Raw genomic sequence first — 25847 nt, 5'->3', positions numbered from 1 at the left:
GTTATGCTACAAAATAGGTTGTGGTCCTATCTATCAGATGACAGAGTGGTAACACTACAGGAGCAATTAGCATTGACTGACAACCCTGGCCCGAGCTCAAGAGATGTAAAAAAGAAATGAGCAGAGCAGAGCAGCTCCCTGCCATCCACAGCCTCACTTCTACCAGGAATATGTGTAGGGTGCTGTGGGGGAACCTAGGTGCACCTAATTTGGAGAGAAACCTTTGTCCACAAGGACCGCAGTGTTTCATTTTCCATGTACTCAGTGCTCATAAGTGAAAATTAAGTGAGCAAGAGTAACTCAAAATAAAAATACACACAGATATTTTAAATACTGAGCCATTATTCTGGTAGATTTGACCAGACATATGGAATATAAGGTTGCTGCGTGATACGATCAAAGCTAACTCGGAGGATTAAATAGTTCTGTCAAACTGTTTCACATAAACACGCACATATTTAGCGAACCTCCACTTGCTAATCACTCACTGAAGGATCTGAGAAGCACTGGGTGTTTACAAAAGCTGACAGTCAGCTTTAACTGGGCTGGAGCAGGAGGAAGGCAGAAGCTACTGGCAGGGCTGTGGGCTGGAGGGGTGCTCTGGGCACAGCATCCCGGCGCTACCAAGCCCCGATCTCCCCATCCAGCACCTGAAAGAAAACGGGGATGGAACATGCACAGAGTAAGCAAGAATCGCTGCTGCTTTCCAAACTTCACCCAAATACGTGAACGACTTCTACTGCGTGAGATTAGACCGATTATCTGCACCTTGATACAAAAGGAAGGGAACCCAGAGAGCTGTGAGCTGCACTCAGCTCGTGCAGGAGCTGCCTGATATATAGACGTACTGTCCAAGTATTGCTTTCAAAAAATATGAAGCTGTGTGCATTTTCTTAGATGTTTGTCCTTTATCTTTTGTTTCAAACATTTCTACCATTTTTTAATGTATCTTCCAAACAATTCCTTTCCCTATATTGTGACTTAAAAGATTTAGTTAGTATTTACTCCATCTTTCTTCTCCTAATTATTCCAAACTTTCTTATTCTTCAGGGTTTCCTCATTTTTATCTTTTGCCCATTTCTCATCTATGTTTTAAATTCTGCTGAAAGAAAAATTACTGCCAGGACAGCGCACCTCAGCACTCCCATCACCTTCCAGGAACCAGGTAAGTAAAATGCCATAACCCTCGATTCAGTATCTCAGCCAGAAATCAGTGTTTTCTAGTGACTATTGATCCACACCCAATTAATCCGTTCTATCAATAGCTACAGCAAGACTTCAAAGAATCCATTTGCCTACAGACTCTACTCAGGCCCTAATATTTAATATATTAAAATATTAAAATATTTATTTCATGGTTATAAAATTACTAATACTCTTCCCTCTCTTCCTGCTTCCCCTGCCTCCCATTGAAATCAGCTGTAATCAAATTTTAAGTGGGAAACGCTGCTCTGCTGCATATGGGAGAATATTTATACGTCCCATTTCCATAATAATTTCATTTAGTTTTTCAGGCAGAAGTAGCTTTTCCTGACTTTCCACATCAAGCCTTAATGCCTATTCACCACAAGATAAGAAAATGTTATTACACCATAACTAGCTCATGCACCAACATATACTTATCCCAACAGATACAATCTAGGCATTAACAAACAGGTTATTACCCTATTTATTAAAAATTTATGACGTGTCCACTCCTGTACCGAACACAAACCATGCACGAAAAGAGCTACAATGAAAAAGGAGGACGAAAACCAAAACTGAAGTGTTGACATACAGCAAGTATTGTAACGTTTGCTTTTCTGTCACTTCATCCACTACTTGCTTTCTTTAATTTCTTTAGGTCTGGAAGAGGAAATACCCACTAAAATTATGCACGCAACTAGCAATTAGGAATTGAAGCTTACAGTGAGGACTGCTAGGATGACACAAAGCCCCAAAGAGAGAAAAGCTGAAATGGATGCAGGAGTCATGCTAATGGAGCTACCTGGAGCTGCAACACTTTCTGCAAAGGCAGGAAATAAACTTTTGCCCCTAAACTAGGTTCTTCTCTTTTGGCAAGCAGTCATGTCCACTGCCTCCCCCCAGATTTTCTTCCTCTTACTATGAAACTGAAGCCAAGCCCGTTTTACATACCAACCACAGGTAATATCGCTTCCTCAAGCACCCTGAAATTGAGCACTAACACCGAAAATATCAGAGCAGCTGGCAGCACAGGGCAAACACATATAACCCTTTTAAAATGCAATGCTACCAAAACCAGTGAGTGTTTGGGTTTTCTTTAATCGTGAGCAGCATCATCACTGTCCAAGGGGCGATGTATTCTAGCTGAGGGGTCACCCTGGGCAAGTCGTTTCTCTCTCCGTTTCCACTACCACACTTTGTTCACCTTTCCTACTTCAGTTCTGAGGACTTTGTTGTCTCAGCTCTTCACAAACAACCTCCTAATCTCAACCGAATCTCTAGCCACAACTGAATATAAGAAGAGGAATTCTAGCACTAATGTGAGTAACTGCTACGGGATCAGCTGGAGCCTGACGGCAGCAGGCTCTGTGCATTCGCAGCCAGAGCAGTTGGTTTTGATGCCGCCCAGCCAGTTTACATTTCAAATTTCAAGACAACAATCTCAAGGTAGTTCCCAGGCAGAACAGAAGCACCGGTAAAACTGAAATATATTTCAAGACAAAATATAAAATGCACAAACAAGAGGAGACAGATGACAGGAACAAGAGTGAACCACAAGGTGAGCTCAGCCCCGGGACTGTTTCAATTCCAGATTTTCTATACATTCCCTTTAGCCGATACCTGCAGTTCAGATCCGTGTTTGCTTTTTCAAACACAGCCGTGCTTCTCCTAGTTGCTATTTCCTACCCACTGCAAACTGCCATTATGAATTACCCTCTCTCCTTCATTTCTGTCCTAAGCTATGCGTTACACGAAGCTCAGGCCCTGTACGTGAGAGCTCCTTGTGCTCAGGGAGCAGGATGCTTTTGCCACCTGATGTTTGTTGGTTTTGGTGTCCCCCTCCCTCCCACCCCCCTAAAAAACCCACATGGATGTGTAAAAATATTTAGTAGCTCCTCACGTATTCAACAATGGTCAATTAATTAAGGACGTAAGGCTGTTAAAGTAAAAGCTTCGTTTTCTGCTTTTGCAGATAGCAAGCACCTATGGAGCAGGAAGGTAACAGAAAACTTCAGCCAGGCGACAGATGCATGCTGCCTTCTCCCCTCTGCTTCAGCCATGGTTGTACCATTCAGGAAAAAAAAATGAAATCGCAGAGCAGCAACTTACCTGGGTTGGAACGAGCACAGGAGGATACGCTAGCTTGTGATGTCTGTACATCCAAAACGAAAAGAGCACGATCACTGCAATTCCCATGATAGGCACCAATGAATAGAGCAAGGTATTGAACAGAGGCGGCTTCGGTGTAACCGGGTTGGAAGTTGCTGAAGGAAGAAAAAATAGCTTTTATGAAACAAAACGTAAGATGTAACTTCTAAGAAACAAAACCAAACCAGTTCTGGAAACATCTGTCATCCTGACTTGCTAAAAACCCTTGCAATCAGCACAACAGGCTAGAAATACTTGATTAAGCAGCATACTCTAATGAACAGATACATATTTAAAAGAGAGCATTTTTGGAAGTATGGAGGTAACTCCGATTTCTGTATCAGCACATCTTTTTGTGCTTCTATCCTCGCTCTATCTAACGTGTGTGATGTGCTTCTACTGTAGGATTGCCAGAATGCCACCACCTAATGAATGAAAAAAGGATCAATACAGAGGTTTAATCTTTAGAATGTAAATAGTAAGATGTCATTAGTAAGTAACACAGGCCAGAATAACCTGCCAACGTTTCTATGCTCTGTTGATTTGCTGAAAGTAAAAATTCTCTAGCAGTAGCTGCTTCTGTAAGGACCCCAGCAAGGGCTCTGGAGAAACCCTGCTTTGGAGGAGGCTGGTGCAGGAGCAGCCCCAGACCTCTGGGGCAAGCGAGGTTTAACGAGAGCAATGAAGAATGTCAATTATTGTGTTAGCAGATCACTGAGAAACCTGACAGGCGCATCCCGTGGGCCAACAAAGACTACTTCAATCCCTCAGAAGTGTTATTTAATTTCAAGCACAACTTCCTCTGGCTATTTGGTACACAAGACATTTGGTGTTTTCACTCCAGTTATTACAATTACTCGGTTTTCCAACAGAGATTAGGTTCTTGACTGGAAGAAGATACTGAAGAATAACCCAATAATCTTTTTAGTTATCATTTTGTACCATTATTTGCTAAGTCTGGCTATCTGATTTTCTTTGTAACTTGGGAAGAAATCCTTTTGCACCTCTTAAAGGTTACTGTGTTGATTTTCAGGTCCAATTAGTTTAAAGAAATACTGAAGCATTTGCAGGCTTATACGTGTATATAAAGATAACACTGCTTATAGCCCAATAATTTATCAACACTTACAGCAGCTTAACTACACAATTAAGGTAAGATTTGACAATAACTCCTGTATCTTGAAACGTCCAATTATTTCAGATTATCCTTTCTTTTTACCCCTAGAGAACAGCTGAAGTACGTTTTATCCATTTAAATCACTTTTTCTAGTACAGAGAGCTTTCAAAATTGAAGGAACGAACGCGTAATTTTCTAGGTTCTATATATGGACGCACACAGCTCTGTCATTCAGGAACCAGAGGCCTTCTAGCAGGGAAAACTGACCAGAACATTCTGAAAACATCTCAGCTCCTGAACATTCAGTGTTTTGGAATTCTGTTATGCTGTTTCTTTATAAATGTGTGAGACCAACTTACGTTGTGTGACCTCCATCTCTGGGAAATAGAAAAAGCGTTCATTGCACATGTTGCCTTCACAACAGCAGAAGAACACTTCAGGGCTGTCTTTTTTCTCTATGCAATCATTCCTATAAGAGGTAATAATAAAAAACCTTATTAATCTTATGTTGTCTATTTTGCTCAAGAGAACATATGCTCTAGTTTAAAGAGAACTTCAGCAAATTACCCGGGATAGCATACTACCCTAATAAGAGTTAATGGGAAGAAACAAATTAATATTTTATTAATTTGTATTGCAAAGAGATACCATTAATATTTAAACCAAAGCAGCACATTTTACTATTTCCAAAACAAAGTTCAAGAAGAACAACAACAGAAAGTTAAAATTTTGTTTGATTTTCCCTGCATGCATGATGCTCAGGAGCAGGTTTTGTTCCACGCAGTGACTTAATGGCACGGAAGGAGTTGTATTAACTAATGAGCTGAACTACTATAGGAGAGAAAAAGAGCAGCCATGCACAGAAAGAGACAACTTGGCAGCAGATAACGAATTTGAAAATCTTGCAGAAATTATTGAGGAATTTATCTATCACTAAAGATTTCCAAGAAAGTTTTGTATTCTTCTTTAAAAATAATGTTACTTCCAGCACCAGCTCTTACAGTCAGGCTGTGCTGCAACCTCCATGGCATTTATTCTTTGGTGTTCGTAATCTGCAGTTCGGAGCTGAGCATACCGTAACTCCCTGTTTACTAAACTGCTCTCCACTCCCAAGATAAGATTTTGTTTAATGGCTATTTTAGACAAACACGGCAGCAGGCGTTCTTATGACAAGTTAATGAGGTCTCAGAGCCAGACAAGCTCAACTATTTCCTTACTGCCCTTCCTGCATTTTATTCCTTCTTCCAGCTTCTTTTCTTAGCTCAAGGGAGAACTTAATACCTCATTTTTTTTAGTTCAATGTTATACGTGGGACTAGTGGGAAAACAATGGTACAGAACCTAATTCTGTTTCCAATTTGAAAAATTTCCATCCTGAAAGTTCAAAATGTAGCATAAACACTATCAGTTCAGAAATTGTAAATACTCCCACTTCTTCTGCAAAGCTACATCTAAGAAGATGGTAAAAAACACAAGGTACTTTCCCATCCTGGGTGACTTACTGTTCCTAGATACTAGTAGCAACAAAGAAAATTTCTTCAAAAATTGCCCTTTGTTTTCCAGCGTAGCAGAATTTCAATTATGCTGTGCAAGCAGATTTGCAGATGCTTTGCTACTTCTCTGAGAAACAGATAATCAGAAGTACCATTCAACCTAGCTTTAAACTATCAGTAAAGGCAGAAGACAGCCCAGTCTGTGGGAAAACTCTTTATTTGGTAGAAATGACTATAATGATTTCTTCTTCTCGTGCAACATTTGAGAAACACAACAGGAAAGTTTTCCAAACTATGGCTAAAAATAATTTCCGAATACATTTTAGTGATATCTATTATGCATTTATTTAATTCTCTTAATTCTCCCCATTTCTGAACAAAAGCTGTTTTGGACAAATAAAGGTTAGTACAGCATTTCAAAGAACCATTAATACTATTTCGTTAGAGCTGTAATATTATTTCTTAAAAGAGTCATGACCTCTATTCAGCCAATAGCTAACAAAGCTCAAGTCCTGCTGTTAATGCTCACAGGTACTTGCTTGACCATCTGTTATACAAAAATGACTGGAATTTTAAAATATTCTGTGTCTCTTAGAACTGCCACTGAGGTGAGCTTTCCAATAAACACACAAAATGCTTCCACGTTCAGGTAAGGAACCCACACGATGCGTTGACTTTCCTATTCCAAAGACTTTGGAAAGGTGAACTGTAGATACCTGCAGTGTGGTTTCAATAACTACATGCACATCATTCGAAAATAACGAGTTGTTAGGAAAAAAGCTATTATTAATGACCTCAACGTGTAAAAATTAAACACCCATTTTTAGTACATAGCAATAAAATACGAGAAGGCAGCATGTGCTACTCTGTAAACAAGCTACACAGTTGAAGTTGGGTCCTTACGTGAGCAAGGAAATTGTGTGTGCACATGGATAAAAACAAGACTCCAGCTATTTATAGACTACTGTACTCATCTTTTGTCCCAGGTACTGCTGGCAGAGGAGAGCTGATATAAATTATGGACAAGCAAAATAGTTGTATTTACAAATAAACTTCGGGTTTCTAGGGAAACTTCCGTACCTGTCATAACAATTGATGTCATCTAGCCAGCAGCCTTGTTTCACAATTTCAATTGATCCGGAAATATTCTTCCACGTAGCAAAACAGTGTCGTCTTTTATCTTTATCGCCGTAACAAGGTTCAATGCCACTGCGATTTGTTTTATCTTTTTCCCAATTAGCGTTGTAGTAGATACACTCTTGTGTTTCTGATCTGCCGAGTATGGCACCTTGGGGGAACAAAAGGAAAAAAAGGAAAAGTCAGAGAGCACGGGGCACACACCAACAGTCAAACAAACCCGGGATACACCCGAGTATTGCACAGCACCTGTATTGATACAGCTTCTTCCCTCCTCCCCTACCCAAAGAAAGCGATCTGAGAGCTCACGTGTTCCAGCTAAGTTTTGAAACACAAACCAGAGATCTCCCATTAAGTCAAACGCTGACCTGGGCGCGTTATCAAGATTTGAGGAAATAAAGAACAAGTTACGGCAACGCTTTTCCCTGAAGAGCAACAGCAGAGAAGTCTTAACATACCAAACAGCAGAGCTATAGATACAGTACTAGCCAAACAAGGAGCATTAGCTAATCAAATTTACCAAAAGGCTTTTTTTTTCCCCCTCTTATGTTATTATGCATGGCAAAATGGAGCACGCACACCTTAGGAACCCAACCCCGACTGCTGACTGCAGTTTTCCACCTCCACCATTCTTTCCCCCAGCTTTCCTCTGCCATGTAGCCTCTTCCCCCAAGCCCTGAAGCACAAGAAGCACCGTGCTAAGGCTCCATCTGGCAATAAAAGCCAGGAGGGTTGGGGAGGCTGAAGTGCTGGGGCAGCCTGTACAAACCACGTGGTGCCCCCATGGGGCTAGCACACCCGTGACCCGTCTCGACAGCTGGTGGTTGTTTTTTTCTGCCAGCCCAGTTTTCTTAAAAATAAATGTTTCCGCGCTTCTGCTTGAAGTTTGTCTTTCAAATTACTGGTATAATGGATCCCTTGATGCCTACCGACAGCCTACCATGAGGATCAAAGCATTAACAGACCGAGGCACCTCTAAGCAGAGCTAACCTCATTGTTTTAAGGTGATCTGAAGCAGCACCCTGGTTTCTGCAGGGCTGCCAGGCTGTAGCAGCACTCGCAGATACCAGGTAACAGGGAGCTGACAGCTTCCAGGGAGATGTTTCCAGTGGATCCTGCATTTGCATGAGTCTGAAAGCACCGATGCACTTAGCCGAGACAGGAGGAACAACTGGCTTTTATTTCTGTTTTTATCGTGCAAACACTGCCAAGAAGGTGTCATTAATCTTCGTCCAAGGTTTGACATTTAACGCATTAAAAACATGGAAAAAAAGAGAGAAGGATACAAAGGAGCTAGAGGCAGAGCTTAAAACTTCCAAACCGAGGGACTGCCAGAGGATGACAAGGCACAGTTCCTCTGCTGGCACCGTGCAGATGGGCAGGTACTGAAGATGTGATGTTACCAGATGTTCTCCGTAGCAGTGTCACTCAGATCCCTGCACATTTACCTGTTCCTCTCCTCACACGTACCCAAAACAACCTGGATTTGTGGCCACCACCCCGTACTGCACCCAACTCACCCCTTCCCGCTGCCCTGCAGGACAGAGGGGCTGCAACCCCGACCCCTTGGCGCCCAGCTCTCCCCAGCACCACCTTGGTGAAGGTGGCAATGTGGAAAAGAAAGTTCTGCCTTTGACGCATTCCCAAAATAAGCCGAGGATGCTGCTTACGCTTTTTGGGACAGAGCCTGGATGTTGGAGGGGAGAAGTGCGCGAGCCAGCTGGTGACACGGCGAGATGCAGCCTGCGAACTATTGCGTTCTTTGTGCTGCAACGGCCTGACCTTTACAGCTCCCTGCCACGGCAAGAAACAGATGAGGCAACAGATTGAACAATTTGGTTCTGTCAGTGCAATAAAGCAGAAGTCCTGGATGTATCTCATACATGCCATTCCTTTTCTTCTGTTGCCAAGCCTTGCTCGGAAGGACCACGGACAAGCTGAATTGGATGAAATCCTGAAACTGCAGGAAAATTAAACTTTGCGCAAGTATTTTTTTCTACTTGTTTTCTCTCCAGTCAGCTTTTCTCATTTGTTAATGCCGTGAGTTGGTTCAATCTGACTGACCTGCAACCGAGGCACTGGGTTAGTGACTTGGGATCTGACCGGTGCACCCAAACCAGAACACCTTCTCCAGGGGCTGCGTGGCCACTTGTAGGAGACTGCAGGGACGTACAGACACACTAGGGCACTCCTGCCTTATCTCTCAAAGTAGAGAAGCAGGAACAAGGTGAAAGCGAGGGAAGAGAAGGAGAAATGAGACAAAGAAAGCAGCCCTGCGACCACAGCGCAAGGAAAGCATCTGCTTGTAGCAGCCCTGCTGCCCCTCCGCAGGAACCAGCTCCTGGAGGAGACGGGCAGCTGGCGCTGGCAACACAACCAAACCTCTTCAGGTCCCAGCTGAGGCCCAGAACCAAACTCCTGGACCCATCCTGAGCGCTCAAAAATTGTTTTCTCATCAAATTGTCAGGTCCTTGGGAAATCTCTTCCTGCATCTCAACATGGAAGAAGCCACGAGCGGAGCTCTTACAGGCTGAACTTAAAGTCTGAAAGCTTGTGAGACTAAAAACATTAAAAAAAGAATATTCAGATATATTAGAGTTTAGTTTCAGCATGTTAAAAGCAAATATTAAGCACTGTTACAGTGCAGTTAGCATGCTGCTGTGCCACTAGACATTTGTGTCCAAACACAGCAGCTGCAGGAAGAAAAAAGAACCAGCGTTTGGCAGTGAACTTCTGAACCGCTGTTAATAGAGGATACGCTGGAACTGTTAGCAGGACAGAAAACGACTTCATTAGGGCGTAGAGCAGCAGTCTGGAGAACCTCACCTTTGTAGGGACTGGAAGGGCTGACTGCCATTTTTTCAAGCAGGACTGTGTGAATTCCTGAGACAATTTATCACCGGTTCGTGGATAGAACTGGAAGTTTGTTTTCCACCTGGTACTTGTCTGAGGGGCACCTACCCAAGGCCAAATGGAAATGGCAGGAGTGCAATGTGGGCAGAGTAACCCCACCGGTATCTCATATATCCATCACATTATACCTGCAGGTGATTGCACTGTAAGCACTACTGAGCCTGTTGGTAGGGAAATTAAAAAAAAAAAAAGGGTAAAAACCCTCAGGATGCTGTCTCTGGCTGCATTAGAAGACTTGGGCCACTGTACAGGTACCTCTTCGAGTACCTGCCCGCACTCATTACTCCAGGTGTTTCCACAGCCACCTCTCCGATGCCCTCCAGCCCCACAGAGCCATCCGGGACTGGGCTGCAGCGCGGCGTGACGCAGGCTGCGCTTTGATGTGTCCGCGACCAGGAAGCAAGTTTTTATCACGCCGTGCTTCTGATAACACCCAAGGCAACGTTTCTCAAGAGGAAAAATAAAAGAGGTTATTTTCAACCCCACACAGCAAGCGGGGTTACAACGCAGAGGATCTGCTCCGTCCTCCTTACGCACGATGAGATGCCCCGAAAATATTTCGTGGCTCCTTTGCACAAGGCATCGCACCGATTGTCATCGTCGTTCTCCCTGCTCGAAGGTCAGACCAACTTCTGTAAGCTGTGCCAAAGTACATTCATTAACTCCGTGCACAGCAGCAATTAACTTAAGCATGGCAACAATCAGGACAAAGATAAACAAGCCTGGAAAGTAACCGGGCACCTGAGCTGCTGCCACGCTGCCTCGGACAGAAGATGCTGTCATTTTTCCAGCAAGAATTTCTCTTTGAGCTCCTCCTTTTTAGGATGCTCTACCAAGGCTGGCTTGCAGTTATCAGAAAGTTACTGGGGAACGATGCAGAAACACCACTGAAGTGCTGCAGCTCAGCATGGAAGCCTGGGAGACTTCAGATCGTTTTTTTCCTGAACACTTCGGTTTTATGGTGAAGTTTCAGTGAATATTTCCAGGCACAGCAGCACATTGTTCTGGCAGGAGAGGTTTGGCAGAGCTGAGGGCTACCCACAGGTGACCACAACAATACAAACTGAGATACCATCAGAGGAAAGGATTAAGGTTTGGGAATCCGTAGCCGAGGTGACCTTAAACATGCTGAACACCCGGGTCTGGAGGAACTCCTCGCTTGGCCATCCCCGTGCAGAAGCAGCCACTTGACCTTTCCACGTTCAAGCCTCAGTAAGTAGCTGTGCCAAAGGAGCCATCCACCCCGTGCCCCTAAAGGAACAGCCACTGCAGGAGGTGTAGTGGAGGCACCTGAAGCTCTCTGAGCTCTTGCTCAAGGAAAAAAGCCGATTATTACTGAATATACTGATTATTGGAGCTACTTCTGCCATGTGTCCCTCCCTGCAGTCAGCCCTGTTGTTACAAAATATTAGCAAGTCGGACCAGGACTTTGGAGAGAACTTCTGTTTTCTGCCCTGTGCTTCCAAATCCCTTATTTAGGATTTGATGTTTTAGGAGTTGATGTAAGGAAGTGGAGAGGGAAAGCTGTGGTGCCCAAGCCCAGGCAGCACCCCTGTTCTTTAGGGAGTGTTCGAGGTGCCAGGAGTGGCTGCTCAAGAGCCACCACTGGTGCCTATAGCACCTGCAGCCTCACCGACACAAGGACTGACATCCTCTGGGAACCTCTAGAAATTTCAAGTTAAGAAGTGTGAAAAATAGCACTCGACTTCAAGGGAGCACACCAAAACAGAGGCTGATGTTTTCAAGTTCAAACACGCCGTTCCTGTCAGCACAAGGTGCGAGCAGCACGGAACAGAAGAGCCCTCTCATCTGCCCCCTAACAATTCTGTAGGGGAGAAAAGGCTTGAAAGACTGTGAGCTGTTTGGGGTTTTGAAGTGTAGCCTTGGGACCAGACTCACCTCATCCATGCTGGTGGCTTGTACAGACATTCCCGGTCAAACGGTGCTCCCCCAAACAACACAGCAGGAATTAGAAGCTGACAAAGATCTACCAAAGAGTGACACCGGGCTCAGCACTCAAAGTTTAAACTCTGCCAGACTTGGAGGCCGATGCCTCTGATTCAGAGGCTCTTTGGACTCAGCCCCAGTTTACAAGGAAGCGAGAACGAGGAACGTGCCACACGTGGAAGGACAGGGCTGGCACTGAGGGGTCCCTTCCCGCTGCTCCCCACAACGATACTGGCACCCAGGATGTGCACAGGCTTGAATGTGTACAAAAACCTCGTGTAAAAACTCAGCTTGGTGCTTGAGGTGAGAGCAGTGACCAGCCGGGGCTGTGCCCTAACCTGTCGGTGTGGGTGCTACCACAAAGCCACCTACCTGCTGGCTCTGGGCTGCCTCTGACCCGGTGACACCAGCCACGAGTGGCACGGCATCGCCGACCAGAGCGAGTCCTCACGCAGGCTGCCACCTGTGCAAGCCCCTCTGAGCTATGAAACTTCATAAGGACTTCCCAGACATGAACTGCAGAACATGAAGAGCATCCTAGAAGAAAAATCCTGCAGCCTCATGGCTGATGAGGACTTCTAATTGTTACTCACTTAATGAGAAAGTATAATGAAGTTTCACAGGAACGGTATTTGGCTTTAAGTTTCCTTATCTGATTAGACTGTAAGATGACAAGACCAGTGAAATGGAGTTTTTTCCCAATATTTTCCCCATACTGTTTATTTCATAAATCTTCCAGGATGCCCTGGAGTACGCTCAGCATCAACCTTTCACCAGTCCCTACTTATTTTGTACTTATTTTTATTTTTTATTTGCTTTTATTTATTTTTATTTATTTATTGTTATTTTTTTTTTTAAACTCTCAGCCTGTTCTTTTGCTTACGCCTGCCCCGGAGACCTCCCAGGCTGCCGAGCTTTGGCCAGGCCGTGCCAGCAGCCGCAGACAGGCACAGCTGTGCCCAGATGGCAGCCGATCAGCGTGAGGGCAGGCTCCACACCTGTGCAAACACAGGGAGGCATTACCTCGGACACACACGCAAGCAGCAGGGTGGGGGAGAAAAGGCAGGGTCCGGGACTGCAAAATTCAAGCCCTGAGCGGTTCACTACAGCTAGAAACCCTTCCTTATCCCCCCATCTCTGACATATTTATGGAGAATCAACTCCAGCGTCAGTTCTGATTTCAGGCAGTCGATGATACGGCTTTTTCTTGTATTTTCCTTCTCATCCTCCTTTTCATTTCACTACCTCATCCCAACAGGAGGCCTTTCCAAGCTCATCGTCCTCCAACAGGCTGCCCACAATCACTCTTCACGATGAAACACGTCCCAAGGGCTTGTGTCCCATCAATGTTGGTTCTGTTTGCTGCTCCCTCTGAAGCCTTTTAGGACTGCAGGCATCACAGCCAAATCCCATCAGCAGCTCACAGTACCTGCTATAACACAAGGCCACAGCTTGAAACATTTCTTAGTTGTCGTGGAATCAGAAAGAGCCGACTCTGCTGCACAGCCTCCCAAACAGCTGAACTGGCACAAACGAGTGGAAGTAATTCCTTCCTTCAGCCACTGAACTTAAATAAACGTCAAACTGCAGCACTACACATCTGAATAAACACCTATCAGCATAAAATGCTAATATGGTTTTGACTGCTCAGCCCTCGTCCTAAAGCAAAAACCTGCCTAACCTTGAACTTCACTGTAGTTGTTTAATTTCTACTGTCCATCCCTATATATAAATTATACATTTGTATTTATATTTTATTACATATATAAAAACAAATGGATTTTTTGTTCCAAACTTGCTGGTTTTTTTTAATATAATCTGCACCAAAACTGCCTCTCTGCCTGTAGCTAAACTGGCTGTCACTTGGAGGGGACTTTGCTTGTCCCCTCTCAGGCTGCCTCACGTTTCTCCCTGTATCAGACTGTGAACCTGCAGATTCTGAAAAGGTTCCCCTTTCCTACAGCTTGAGGGAATCTGTATTTTTACGGACAAGAACTCTGCTGATGTGGCAAGCACATACTCAAGCTTTCAAGCTCCAAAGTCAAGCCCATCTCTGAGCCATGGGGCACAAGCTCCCAGCTTGAAGCAGGTGGCTGTGACCATACAAACCTGGGCTGCAGCTCGGCCCCAACGCTGCTCTTCCTCCAAAAGGATCAGGAATAAGCTGAAGGGGGGAGACAAGAGTGCTCTGCTGGAAGCACCTCGTCCTGCAGCTATTTTCTTCCCTGAGAAAATCAGGGAAACCCAGCAGCCAGCTATCAGAGTATTAATTAAGTAAACATTTTCACCATATGCAATGCTCGCCATTTAAATACCCTAATTACTTCTAACACCCATCATCACCTTCCCATGCTCTGAAGGGAGCAGATCAAGCTGAGCTTTCCCACAGGAAGCACGAGCTGACAGGATCTCAATACAGATCATTATTACACCAGTTTTTATGTAGAATAAGTTCTGATGTGATTGAGAAACTGTCAAAAACCTTCAGGTATTTGAGATTCGCAGCAAGATTAAAAAAGCAATGGAACAACAAAGCAGTTCCCTGATGTATCTCAGCATTTCTGTATCTCTGCTCCTTTTTTGGAAGCTCTGTGTGTTCTCATGAAGCAGGTGTTTCTCCTATCTACTGGTCAGTTTTTAATATTATTAAAAAATAAAGCCAGAGAAGCATAACTGACAACTAGGAGAGCAAGAGGAAGTATTTCAAAGACCAGAATTAGATTGTTAACATCAGGGTACTAAACACTAAAACATCAACTCATTACGTTGGGTTTGTTTGCAAAGCTTTAGCAATAACTGAGTGGGAAGGGCACAATTTAAAGCTGCTTTCCTGAAGCCGGGCTGGTGCTCCACGGCTGAGCTCCGTGGAGTTTCTGAACATGCTGCACGTTGGAGGGCCAGCACCCTTCTTGCCACTACAACAACTGCTGCCACAGCTGTCTGAAATAAATCACCACTGATCTAGCATGAGAATCCAATCAATACACAAGTAATCCAAGACAGTGGCTTTTATTTTCCTCACCTGTCCAGAAGCACTTACAAATAGTTTACATTTTCATGTTGAGTGGTTTTCATAACGAAAAAAAAGCAAAACAAGACCACCACCAACTTCTTCTAATGCTGCTTGACATTCAAGCAAGGCAAGCAGACATCTGGAAAAATCCTCAGAACTCAGTAAAACATGAGTTAATACCAAAGAAATGTATCAAAGTTCCTAAAATCTAAAACTAAGAAACCTAAACCGAAAACCTGACTGCACGTGCTTCTAGGCTTGGCCCTGCTAGAGTGGCAGAAAGAAGTATTAGTGTCTCCAGAAGGTTTTCTCAAAAAGAAATACCAAACGGGGATGAAGATTGGCATGATGCTGCCACCAACGGAAAAATGCTTCTGTATCACTGTCACTTAACCTGCACGGTGGAAAAAATAGATCAGGATGGAATCACCCCCTTTTGAGTGAGTACTGATAAAATTCTAGTCACCTGGAAATTATCTCCCTACAAGGGACCAAAATGAAGTTCTTTTAAAGATTAATTTAATAATATCAAGAAATTTAGAAAAAATCCAACTCAGGAAGAATGCTGTGGTCTTTTCTTTTTCTATTTATGACTGTGGCTGACCAACAGAAGTTGGTAATTCCCCTCAAACTAATACCTTTGAGAAATTTGTGATTATTGTTGGAATCATCTTCAAGTATGAAGGTACTGGAGGTGTGTTATAAAGGCTTCAAAAATCTGAACATTTAATTATTGAGATAAATTAAACTTTCTTTCAGAACCACGTACATATGCTTCGTAAAACTGCAGTCAACAGGACCACACTTCACTGTGTGCCTGTGATGAAAAGTATTGAAAAATCACATAAAAAAATCCTTGCTATTGGATTTGTTTTAGCAAATCATGTTTGATGACACAGGAGCGAGGTGAATTTTGGTAATACACACCCTGACTGTACAGCACATACCTGACACGGTACAATAATCCTAAGCTATCTGAAGAGGTTTATGGCATGCAAATTAATGAAAAATGACTTAAGGAAAGCGTTCAATTAAGCCAGTTTTGCTTCATTTAACTTCCTAAGAAAGCCTTAAAAATCCATTTGTCACAAAACGTTGCATAAAATTTTTAGTATTCACTTTTCAATACGTTAATTCGGAGTATTAAGGTAAATTACCAGAGTTTCATTACGAAATTACTCTCAGAAAGGTTGGTCTGCATCCGAGAGCCCCGCAGAGTTCTCAGCTACAGAGCTACCCACGTTGGAACGGCAGCTCCGGTTCAGCCGGTAAACCAATTAAGCGCTGGGTAATGCTTTTAAAATAGGGGGAAATGGAGATTTGCTGCGCCAGACTCGTATTCAAATCTTTTAATTAATTTTCCCCTGATCGTTACGTCAGCTGCAATCTTCTTGCTTTGAGCTTTTGGGGGACTCCTGAGTCGCAGCAACACCCCGCAGCCCCGGATGGGTAGGGAGGAAATCCTCTCCTGCCCCTCCGAAGTGGGGCTGAGCAGGTCGGCTTCTTCTTCACCTACCTGGCTCCTGATGGCATCCCCTGCACCTATCCTGCTGCCTCTGCTCACCTTCCTTCGTGCAGTCGTGTCCCAGAAAAGCCTCCTATAGCTGAGCACGCCTGCCTGCGGAAGAACTACGCTCCCTGGAAGAGTCCAGCTGACTACCAGGAAAACAGCATACAAATTATTTTAATATTTAGGATATAATGTGCAAATATCACATCTTGCTACAGGATTTTAAATAATCGTATGTCACTGCAGATGATGCAACAAATCCTGAGGAGTTTTAGCATTTTATAGTTCAAGATTGAGAAAAAAATGGTTAATAGCAAAGTCCAGAGCAGTGCACAACTCAGTGCCTCCTGCCGTGTTCTTACAGGAGTCTTATGGGTTAAAAGGGTTAAGGATTATTTCCCTCATTACCCAGCTACTTCTCCATTCATCTGGTGCACTTGAAAAGCGAATTGTAACGGAGCCATGCTCCTGGAGTAGATTTAAGCCACCACCGTGGTCTAGAAGTTACAACACGCAGGCATTTCGTAGCCAGCTGCAACCAACAGCCTTACATAAAGCTCTCGGTGGCAACAACAAAGGTTGTAATGCAAAAATAAACCCCAGCTGCTTTAATATTTAATGGAACTACCCCAAATGTTTTACTAACTGACCATCAAATTATTTATCAGTTTATTTATTATGAGGATTCATTTCAAACTTCCCCATACGACAAAGATACCAAGTTCCCACCTCGGTCCTGTACTTCCCTCGATAAATAAGCACAGAAAACAAACAGAAGAGAACCGCCTGGGAAGTTAAATGATCTAAATCTTGGGGAAAACAAACAAACAAACAAAAAACAACTTTTCCAGGTAGAGAACATGCAGAGGTGAAGAGCTGGCCATCCTACAACAGCAGCAGAAACGTGAGAGGAGTGTGCCACTGTCCTGCCCCATCCCAGGCACTGCACAGCTCCACTCCCTCACCTGTACAGCCCAAAGCTGCTGGGTTCAGCCTCCTGTGGGCAGTGGTTAGGAAAAAAACCTGTGTTTTGGCACAACAAAGCGGGTATCAGAGAGCACCGGGGTACCAGGACCCCAGCAGGCACCACCCAGCTCTGAACCCCGACCCACCGGGGGAAGCCCACGCTCGGAGCCCTGACCCGATGCACTCCCTGCCCACCGAATGCTGTGGTCAGCACTGGCTGGATCTGAAATCAGGCAATGACAGTTTCAAGACTTTCAGGATAAAAACATCTGGTTTTGCTATCTGCTGGACCTATCCGAGTATGTAAGTTTACCGTCCTCAGCCAGAGATACCCCGTATCTTTCTACATGAACATACATCCATACAAGAACAGTTAAGATACTCTGGTGTTCCAAAAAGGCAGATGATAAATGTGATACAACCGGTTTTAATCAAGATCAAAGCTGGAGGAGAATGCAGACAGACAGTCTAGACTGCTCTACTTCTGAAAGCCTAAGCATATAAAGCAACATCTGCAGAGAGCATTAATCACATTTAGTCTCCAATCTTATCACCTCCCAAGCAAGCAGCAACAACTTTTACTTAAACATCATATGCTTACATATGACAAGCATTTTTAATTAGCTTTAAATTAGATATTTATCACTGATTACAAAGCTGTTACACTGACTTTGAAATATGCGAAGGCAATCCGAAATACCCTCGCATGGCTCCCTGGATAAGGGGTATGGGGGCGGACAGGAGAGAAGTGTTGGGAAGGGAACTTCGTGAGCAGCAGCAGAGCTGTTTTCACACTGCTGGCAGAGAAAGGGAATTCTCCAAATATTGAAGCGAGTTCTCATTTGCTCTCCTGCAGTTAGGACCGTAACTCAGCAGGCAGCAATAAAGTGTAAGATGGTTTCTATGCACAGCTTTCTGAACTAGCTTTGGGAAACAATCTGGGAATATGGATAATCAGCTCGGCTCCTTTTTGATTTTTCCTATAAAAAAAGATCAGCTTGCTGATACAACTACAAGGGGAGCTAAAAATCAGGGAGGCGGTGCATTTATACACAAGAAATCTATGTGGTTTGATACAGATCCCTTAATACAAAAATAATCCTTGAGCACCTTCATGTTACTCTGCCTACATTCTGGTCCATTCTCACTCATGGTTTCGTACACTCACTCACAACCATTTCATTTCTTTTCTTTAGGGCCTTGCATCAAAGTTTTTCCTTCTGCCAGCATTTTCCCATACTCCCTGCTCCAATTATCCTTCCATTAAGGCCAGTATTTGTCATCAAAAGTGCTAGGAAATTCTTATTAGTGCTACCTAGAAAACTCCCTTTAATCTTGCAGGCCAGTCTCCAGCTTAATTATGCGAGCTCAAACTTTTTGGAGCCGAACAGATTACCTGCCTTTCAACAAGAGCTTGGCAGAGCCCTGTCCACAAAAAAAAAAAAAAGGCATCAGATTATCAATCTGCGACAACAGCTGGGAAGATCTACAACACTTTAAACCCAGAGGAACAAGGAACTGCAACCAAGCTCAACTTTTTAAACAACCACACACCCCAGGGAAATCGAATATAGCACAGCAACCAATTCAAAATTTATGAGTTTTACTCAAAATCTCAAGTCTTAAATTTCTCTGTTAAAAATAGACACTGTCTGTGATCTCCACTGCTTTCAGATCAACTGAAAATGCTGATTTTTAGTATTTATAGCTTCTAACACTTTAAATGCCAGAAACCCCTTCTTCTCCTTGTAGATACCTGCTGGTCATCACGCTGCTTCTTAAATGTTTTGCTTCAGATCGAGAGTTCTTAGCCCCTCAATAACAAGGTTTGTAGAGGAAAATGTTATTCTTGGAGCGTTTTCTAAATCCTTCCCCCATTTGCCTATTTATTTCCAAAGTCAAAGCTTCAAACTGGACTTTTCCCAGCAGTAACCTCACCGGTACTCCAGGAGCGTGCTCTCACACTAAAGCAGTTGACATCTCAAAGGGAAATCGCAAGCATTGGAGCTTTATTCTTCCTGCATGTGCAGCAGCAGCCTGAAGCTCTGCAGCATTTCTGGAGAGCTACAGCTCATCTGCCCCTGATCTATTTGAAGAATTACCTATCTTCTCAGAACAGGGTGCTCTGAGAAACATCCTAATACGCTGTGGGTTGAGTTCAGCCCTTCCCCTGGAGGAGCTGACAGTCAGCAGGACGTCCTGCAAGGCTGCCAGGGGGCAAGAAGCAGCAAGAACAGCAGATCTGAGCGGCACGTGCAATGGGCGTGCAGAACAGAGAGCCAGGAGGGATGCTGTTACTTCTCCCGGCCTCCTCACAGCACCACACCGAGGCAATCTCATCCTGCTCAGCTGCTGCACTTGCCTATCGATGTGCTCCACCACCACAACGTCAGGAAAAAGAGAAGTATTCAAGTAAAGCAGGAAATTGTACGCAGTGCTGAGGCTCTCTGAGAGCTCAGAATTCATCTTCAAGAACACGGAACTGGCTCTGGCTGGAGAAGTTCTCACCGTGCCTAATTTTAATTAGAAAAACTCAATAATTAAAATGTGACAGACTACTTTTGGGAAAAAATGGAAAATGGAAAAATAGAAATCCATGTCTGAATCAGCCATGTATATGGCGGAAGAAAAACACCACGACACAAGCAAAGGCTTCCAGGTGGAAGCACCAGAAGTGCTACTAGAAGTTAATTCCTCTTCTAAATTTAGGTAACAATTAAGGAAATGACATCTCCTGACCTGAAATCCTGAAGGCACTTTAGGATATGATTTTGACCTTATTCTTCTCATTCAAGCACCCAGCAAAAGCCAGAACATGAATGTTACCACTAGGTTAAAACTCTTCCTTCCACTCTTTGACAGGTCAGAGCCTTAAACTTGGCCCTCAAACACCAAGTTCCATGCTGAAGTCTCGAGCAGGATTCCCTGAACATCTTTTCTGTACAAACTCCCCCTGTGCATCACAGACTGGAGGACAAAGACACCAGCAGGTATATGCCATGGGTTTACTTCTGGGAGCATCTACCAGGCAGATCATCTGCTAAGAGGTCTTCAACTGCACTCGTAAGAGGTCACCAGAAAATCAGACACTTCCAGTTGGAGAGGAAAAAGACAGTTCTAGAGTTATTCTGCATAAAGGAATATAAAAAAAAGGTTAAATTATAATTCTGCCTAGTAATGCTGTCTTCTAGGAAGCACAAAGTGAGTAGGACTTCCCAGCCTCTACCTTAAGCCATGGTAGGAGTTACATCACTGCTTGCAAATAATAATTTCTCTCAAACTTCCTTAAAAATAGCATTCCACCCACCGCTGATGGAGGCAGATAAGTATTTCTTTATGGAGTACACCGTGAGCTAATACTAAGTAACTGTAGGGGTTTCTGGTTCCAAGGCATTCGGGAAAATAAGCCACAGCTTCAACCAAGCTGGCAGCAGAGCTTCTCCTTGACCTGAGGAGTTACACCAGCACAGGATGAAGATCCTGTCACTACACAGAGACTGGAACTAGTTGATTTCACTCAGACAACGTCGGCAATAAAGAACCAGCAGAAGCAGAGGGTTCAACACGGGAGAGCACCTAAAACAGAAGCCAGGATGCAGTTATCTTGGATTACCCATATTGTTTGTGGTGTCTTCACCGCCACTGTGACTGAATTCACCTTGAATAAGCAAGCTCAGAGCAAGCACACGCTGCGCTGGATATCCTGATGGATGCTTCAAACACGTGGAAACTGAAGAGCATTCAGCCATCACCTCGCTAAGATCTACAGCACACCCACGGGACAGGCGAGCTGCCCAGCTCTGGCCCTCCTTCCACCCTCGGTCCCCTCCATGCCCCAAAGGCCCCTTCTGAACACCACCTGGGACACCACAGCCGAAGCACGAGCTACAGTTTAACTCCTGCCAACACCCAAAGGGAGGCAGGGTGAACTTTGCACAAGGCCCTGCCTGCTGACACAACCGCTGCAGCCACGGGGCCCAGCCCAAGGCCAGCAGGATGAGGAGGAAGAGGAGGATGAGGAGGATGACTGCTCCCCTTCAGCAGGAGGGGAATATTCCCCATTTATATGGCCCCTGTTGGGAGGTGGAACTGAACCCCAAGGCGAGGAGGAGAATGTTTCAAAAGCATCAGGCAGCTTTACCTGGAGGATTACCCAAGTCCTCAGGGATCTGCAGTTCCTTCATTTGGAGGCTGCCTCCAAGACCACGTTTCAGTACCTCAGAACAAAGCACCCTCCATCAATTTGTCCATCCCTGAATCATTTTTGACTTCCGTACGCTCTAAAGCAAGTTCTGAAGTTTAATTACCCACAGTTAATAAATACTTTACTTTTTTTTTTGCACGAAGGATCTTCACTGATCACTTCTCTGGAAGCGAGGCGAAGCAGCTGGCCAGCAGGCTGAGCAGGAACAAGAGCCAGGCTATCACGGTGCCTGGCCCCCAAAGCACCCCTAAATGCAGTTAGGAGTTATCGGATTTCTGCTTGTTTACATTTAATTTGGATTGGTTTGTGTGTGTGTGTGTGTACACACAGGCTTAACTTGCTGTTCCTAGATGGTGTGTTTGTTTTAGAAAACAAAGAGCACGCGTTTCCTTCACAGGGAAACAGAGGCTCTGAGGGGCAGGAGGATGCATTTCGAGTGCAGTGCTTCCTCGGAGGTAGGCAGCAATCCCTGCCACGCTGATCCTTACCTTCCTAGGAGAGCTACACTTCCCAAGCTGTGTTAGAAGTACCTTGAAGAAAAAGGGAAGCCATAAACAGTAGTTTAAGAGCTTACAGCACCAGATGTTCTTTGATGGAGCAGTTCTTCTGTTCAGGCAGGAACAGGTGTTTCTCTTGTCTCCAGTAAGGAATTCACCCAGCAATAAATTCTCCTGGCAGTCCAGAAGAACATCAAAGCCTCACAACTGCCAGAAAGGTTACGGGAGAGCTCTCCTGCCTGGCCTGCTCAAGCTGTTTCTTCTGCAGCAGCGGGTGAGTACTTAGCGAGACAGCTTCTTAGGCACTTGGGTATGAGTGACAGGAGAGCAGCCTCTCTGAATGAGAACAGAAGTGGTTAGGATTTTATTTTTGGTTTTACAGGATAATGATTACCTGCAGCTAGCCAGCACAGTCAACAGATACGTGGTAAATCAGTAGCTGAGCGCTAACAGCGACTCCTCTTCTGCCTAGCACTCTTCACCAAGGAGAGACCGACACCTCCCTCCCTCTCAAATGTGTTGACTGGAGAGGTAACAGGAAGGCAGGTGTGACATTCAGACCACCTTTGTTTCTCTGCATAAACGATCAAATAATGCCAGAGGAGATACCGAGATGGAGCCTTTCTGCTGGAGGTCAGCAAACGATCCCAGTCTGGTCTGCTGCTGGTCAGACCAACACTGTGGGGCCTGGGGCTGAGAAGTGCCACAGCAGCGTAACCATTACTGCTATGAAGGTCCCCAAATTCCCTCTCTAATGCAATTACACGCCATGAACTTCGGGATCCGAGTTCCCTGTACCTCAGATGGAGGAACGTGGGACTCACCTGCAGAGAGCTGCCCTGAGCAAATCAACACACAACCCAGAGCACGAACACAAGCTCCTGCCAACAACAGCTCCTCGGCTTGATAGCTCCATCCACTCCCTCATTTCCAAGCTTAAGGCCATCCCCTTAGATTATCAAGAGTTTTTTTTTTTTTTTTTTTTTTTTTTTTGAGGGAAAGCACATGCTAGAGAAGAGTTCACCCTCCAGGGGAAGACGCGTGAAAGCTCTGGCAGTTGTGCCTGAAAGCTTACTGTTTGAGAGCTCAGAAAAAGGGGGCCCAGGCATTCATCACCTCACCAGCCTCAGAGCAGTCAGGTTCCACATTAGGCTAATTATTTGACCAAGGAAATTTACAGTCACACATCGCCATTTGTCTCAGCCTCTGTCAGTAGGTGCATCTCTCTGGCAGCCTGCAATCAATCTGCCTCTTTTCCTGCATAAAAGTGACTGTTTCCATGTCCCAGGCTGGCTGAAGACCATTAAGTAAAGAGGTAAAGCATTCCCTGCCCATTGAATGTTCTGAGACTGCTTGGAAAAGGATCTCACCAGTGCCTTGTCTGTCTGTCCTTCCAGTGCCACTATCCTGTCCTTCCTCCAGGCCTTGCCAGCATCATCCATAGCTCCCCCAATTCCAGAAAGCCCCAGCAACAAACACTTTCTGAAGGACATCAGCTTCATCCTTCCCTAAAAGGGAGGCTGGTTTTGGGTTGGTTGGGACTTCAAGTCATGCTTTATTCAGAAACCGAGAACACTGCTACTACAGGCTAATTTATCTCTTACATCTGCTGCTGATACTTGGGTTACAATATGGGAAAAGCCATCATGTGGACTTCTAGAGAAGGTTAAAAGCCACATGATGCTGAACAGCCATAAAAAAGCCTGACAGTGATACTCCAAGACAGAGAAACAGAAGGCTGAACACTTCAGGTTGCTGCCTCGAAGCCTCGGTGAGCAGCTGAACTGCAAGTATCTGTGACTTCTCATGGGGCCACACCTGTTTCTTGCAGGATGTGCACCCTGCTGCCTAAAGATTTCCCTGCTTTATGGCTTTGGCCAGCTCAGTTACTGCTGCTCTGCATGCCTGATCACCTGCCTCCAGGACACTCCGGATCGAAGAGTAGCAGCACCTTGCTTCTGCCGAGTGGCCCCACGCTTATGGAAGCTGGGAGATGCTCCCACGTTGGGTGGTTACGGCCAGGATCTCCTTGTCCTTATTCTGAGAGGACTCGCTGAGTGTTAGGGCTGCTGAGCTGGCATGAAAAAAAATCAATCACCAGATGAGCTGTTCTTCTCTAAGTGTGATTACTGGGCTTAGTGTTTTGAACTGCGTGCATTCAGTCATAGCAAATGAGATGCGTTACTCTAAGGACCTCTACTGTATTTTCCCCCAACTTTTGGAGATCTTTGAGTGTTTTCTGCTCTTTGCTTGGACCTGATCTTTACCAGACTTTTTACATGAAGTCTGTACCTGCCTGCTCAGGATATGTTTCTAGGACAACTTGTTGCCAAAATTCAAGGACAACAAAGCAGACACTGCTAGGCTTTCAGAAGAGTTTGCCTAAACTTGGGATGTAACTGGATTTTACAGCTTACTGCGTGAGCCCGTGCTTCTTCCTTAGCTCCTACCTCACTGTTAGGTGTGAACAAGGGAGATGGAAATGGATTTTATCACTGGTTCCTTTAGCTCCGGTTCCCCAGATGCAGGCTCCAGCTCCAACAGTGTGCGATGCTCTGGAAGTGTGGGAGCATTGCCCTCTGCTACATGTCTTTTTAAAGACATGTTATTAAAAAGATAATTATTTTTGTCATTTTTCCTTTCTTGCCCAATCTGTACAGAGACCAGCCCTACTGAACCCTGGCATCATGTCCCTGAACAGTTCATTTCCTAGGTCAATTCATGCCGGGTCACTGCCAGCCCTCACCCTACCCTCCTTCCACACTCCTCTTTTACCCCAGCTCTGGCCCTCATTTCATACTGCTTGCAGAAAGCCACTTACACACTTACAACTCTTCCAGGTCACTTCTGATGGTTCAATGAATTTCATCAGCCCAGCACAATGCCAGAGATCAACGAGGGGTGAACCAACAGCGAAGTGCTCCGCCACCGAGCAGGTACATGGCTGAGGAAGAGGAACTGTCACTCTCCCAGTCCTCCGACCCGTTTTCAGTCCCTGTCCTACATAAACCAAAGCTGACAGTACCACAGGACTCCAACACCGAGAGGACTTACAGTGTAATGTTTTTCATTATATAAAACTTGAAGTCTTGATGCTACGTCAAACAGAGAAGCTAAAGCTAGGAATGCAATTTGGAAGTGCCACACAATAGAAACTTAGTAATGACACTTCAAAGATTTAACTTATCGTATATAACGCTGTACCACACTGAGCAACATGGTCTTCTCAGAGGGAAGAAAAATACCAAAACTGATTTTGATTAAAAAAGGACAAATGAGCCTGAGCGGCTACATGAAGAGATACTGGCTGTCAGCACTGACAATTGGAGCAACTGGGATAAGCCTTTTGGACAAGCAGAGCCTAATTAGCTGCTTTATAAAGCTGACTGAACTACTGGAGGAGCAATTAAAAAGCATCTACTCTGTTGGCTTACTTTTGCAACTCATTCCATTACCGAGCCTCTGCTTCCAAATGACTTTTTCTGCTTGGCTATCCTGCCTAATGACGGCCTGAACAAGCAAAGTCTGACACGTGAGGCTCAACTTATCTGCACCAAGGGTTCTGCAGGTTATTAGCCATGTTCCAAGAGTTCTCCAAGTCTACAACCAACTGCTGGTCAACGTGTTTGGCCATGCTCCTCTAAACACACTTCGTCAGCTTGTAAATATCCTGAAAGTGAGTTTGGATTTGAAGGACAAGATGATTAGGCTGAAGTGA

The 25847-nt window shown here is 44.7% G+C and overlaps 1 protein-coding gene across 1 annotated transcript in view; it reads right to left on the bottom strand.

Annotated features, from left to right (window-relative positions):
* Nucleotides 1–25847, bottom strand: part of ACVR2A (activin A receptor type 2A) — a 54362-nt gene that overhangs the window by 17522 nt on the left and 10993 nt on the right. The window contains exons 2-4 of the mRNA XM_084524085.1: nt 7023–7230; nt 4810–4919; nt 3295–3449 (exon numbers count right to left, since the gene is read on the bottom strand). Coding sequence (XP_084380211.1) covers nt 3295–3449; nt 4810–4919; nt 7023–7230 — 473 coding nt within the window. The remainder of the gene's footprint in view (nt 1–3294; nt 3450–4809; nt 4920–7022; nt 7231–25847) is intronic.

Source organism: Aythya ferina (genome assembly GCF_964211825.1).
Source record: "Aythya ferina genome assembly, chromosome: 6".
Classification (NCBI taxonomy): domain Eukaryota; kingdom Metazoa; phylum Chordata; class Aves; order Anseriformes; family Anatidae; genus Aythya; species Aythya ferina.
This window is presented reverse-complemented; position numbering and strand designations above follow the sequence as displayed.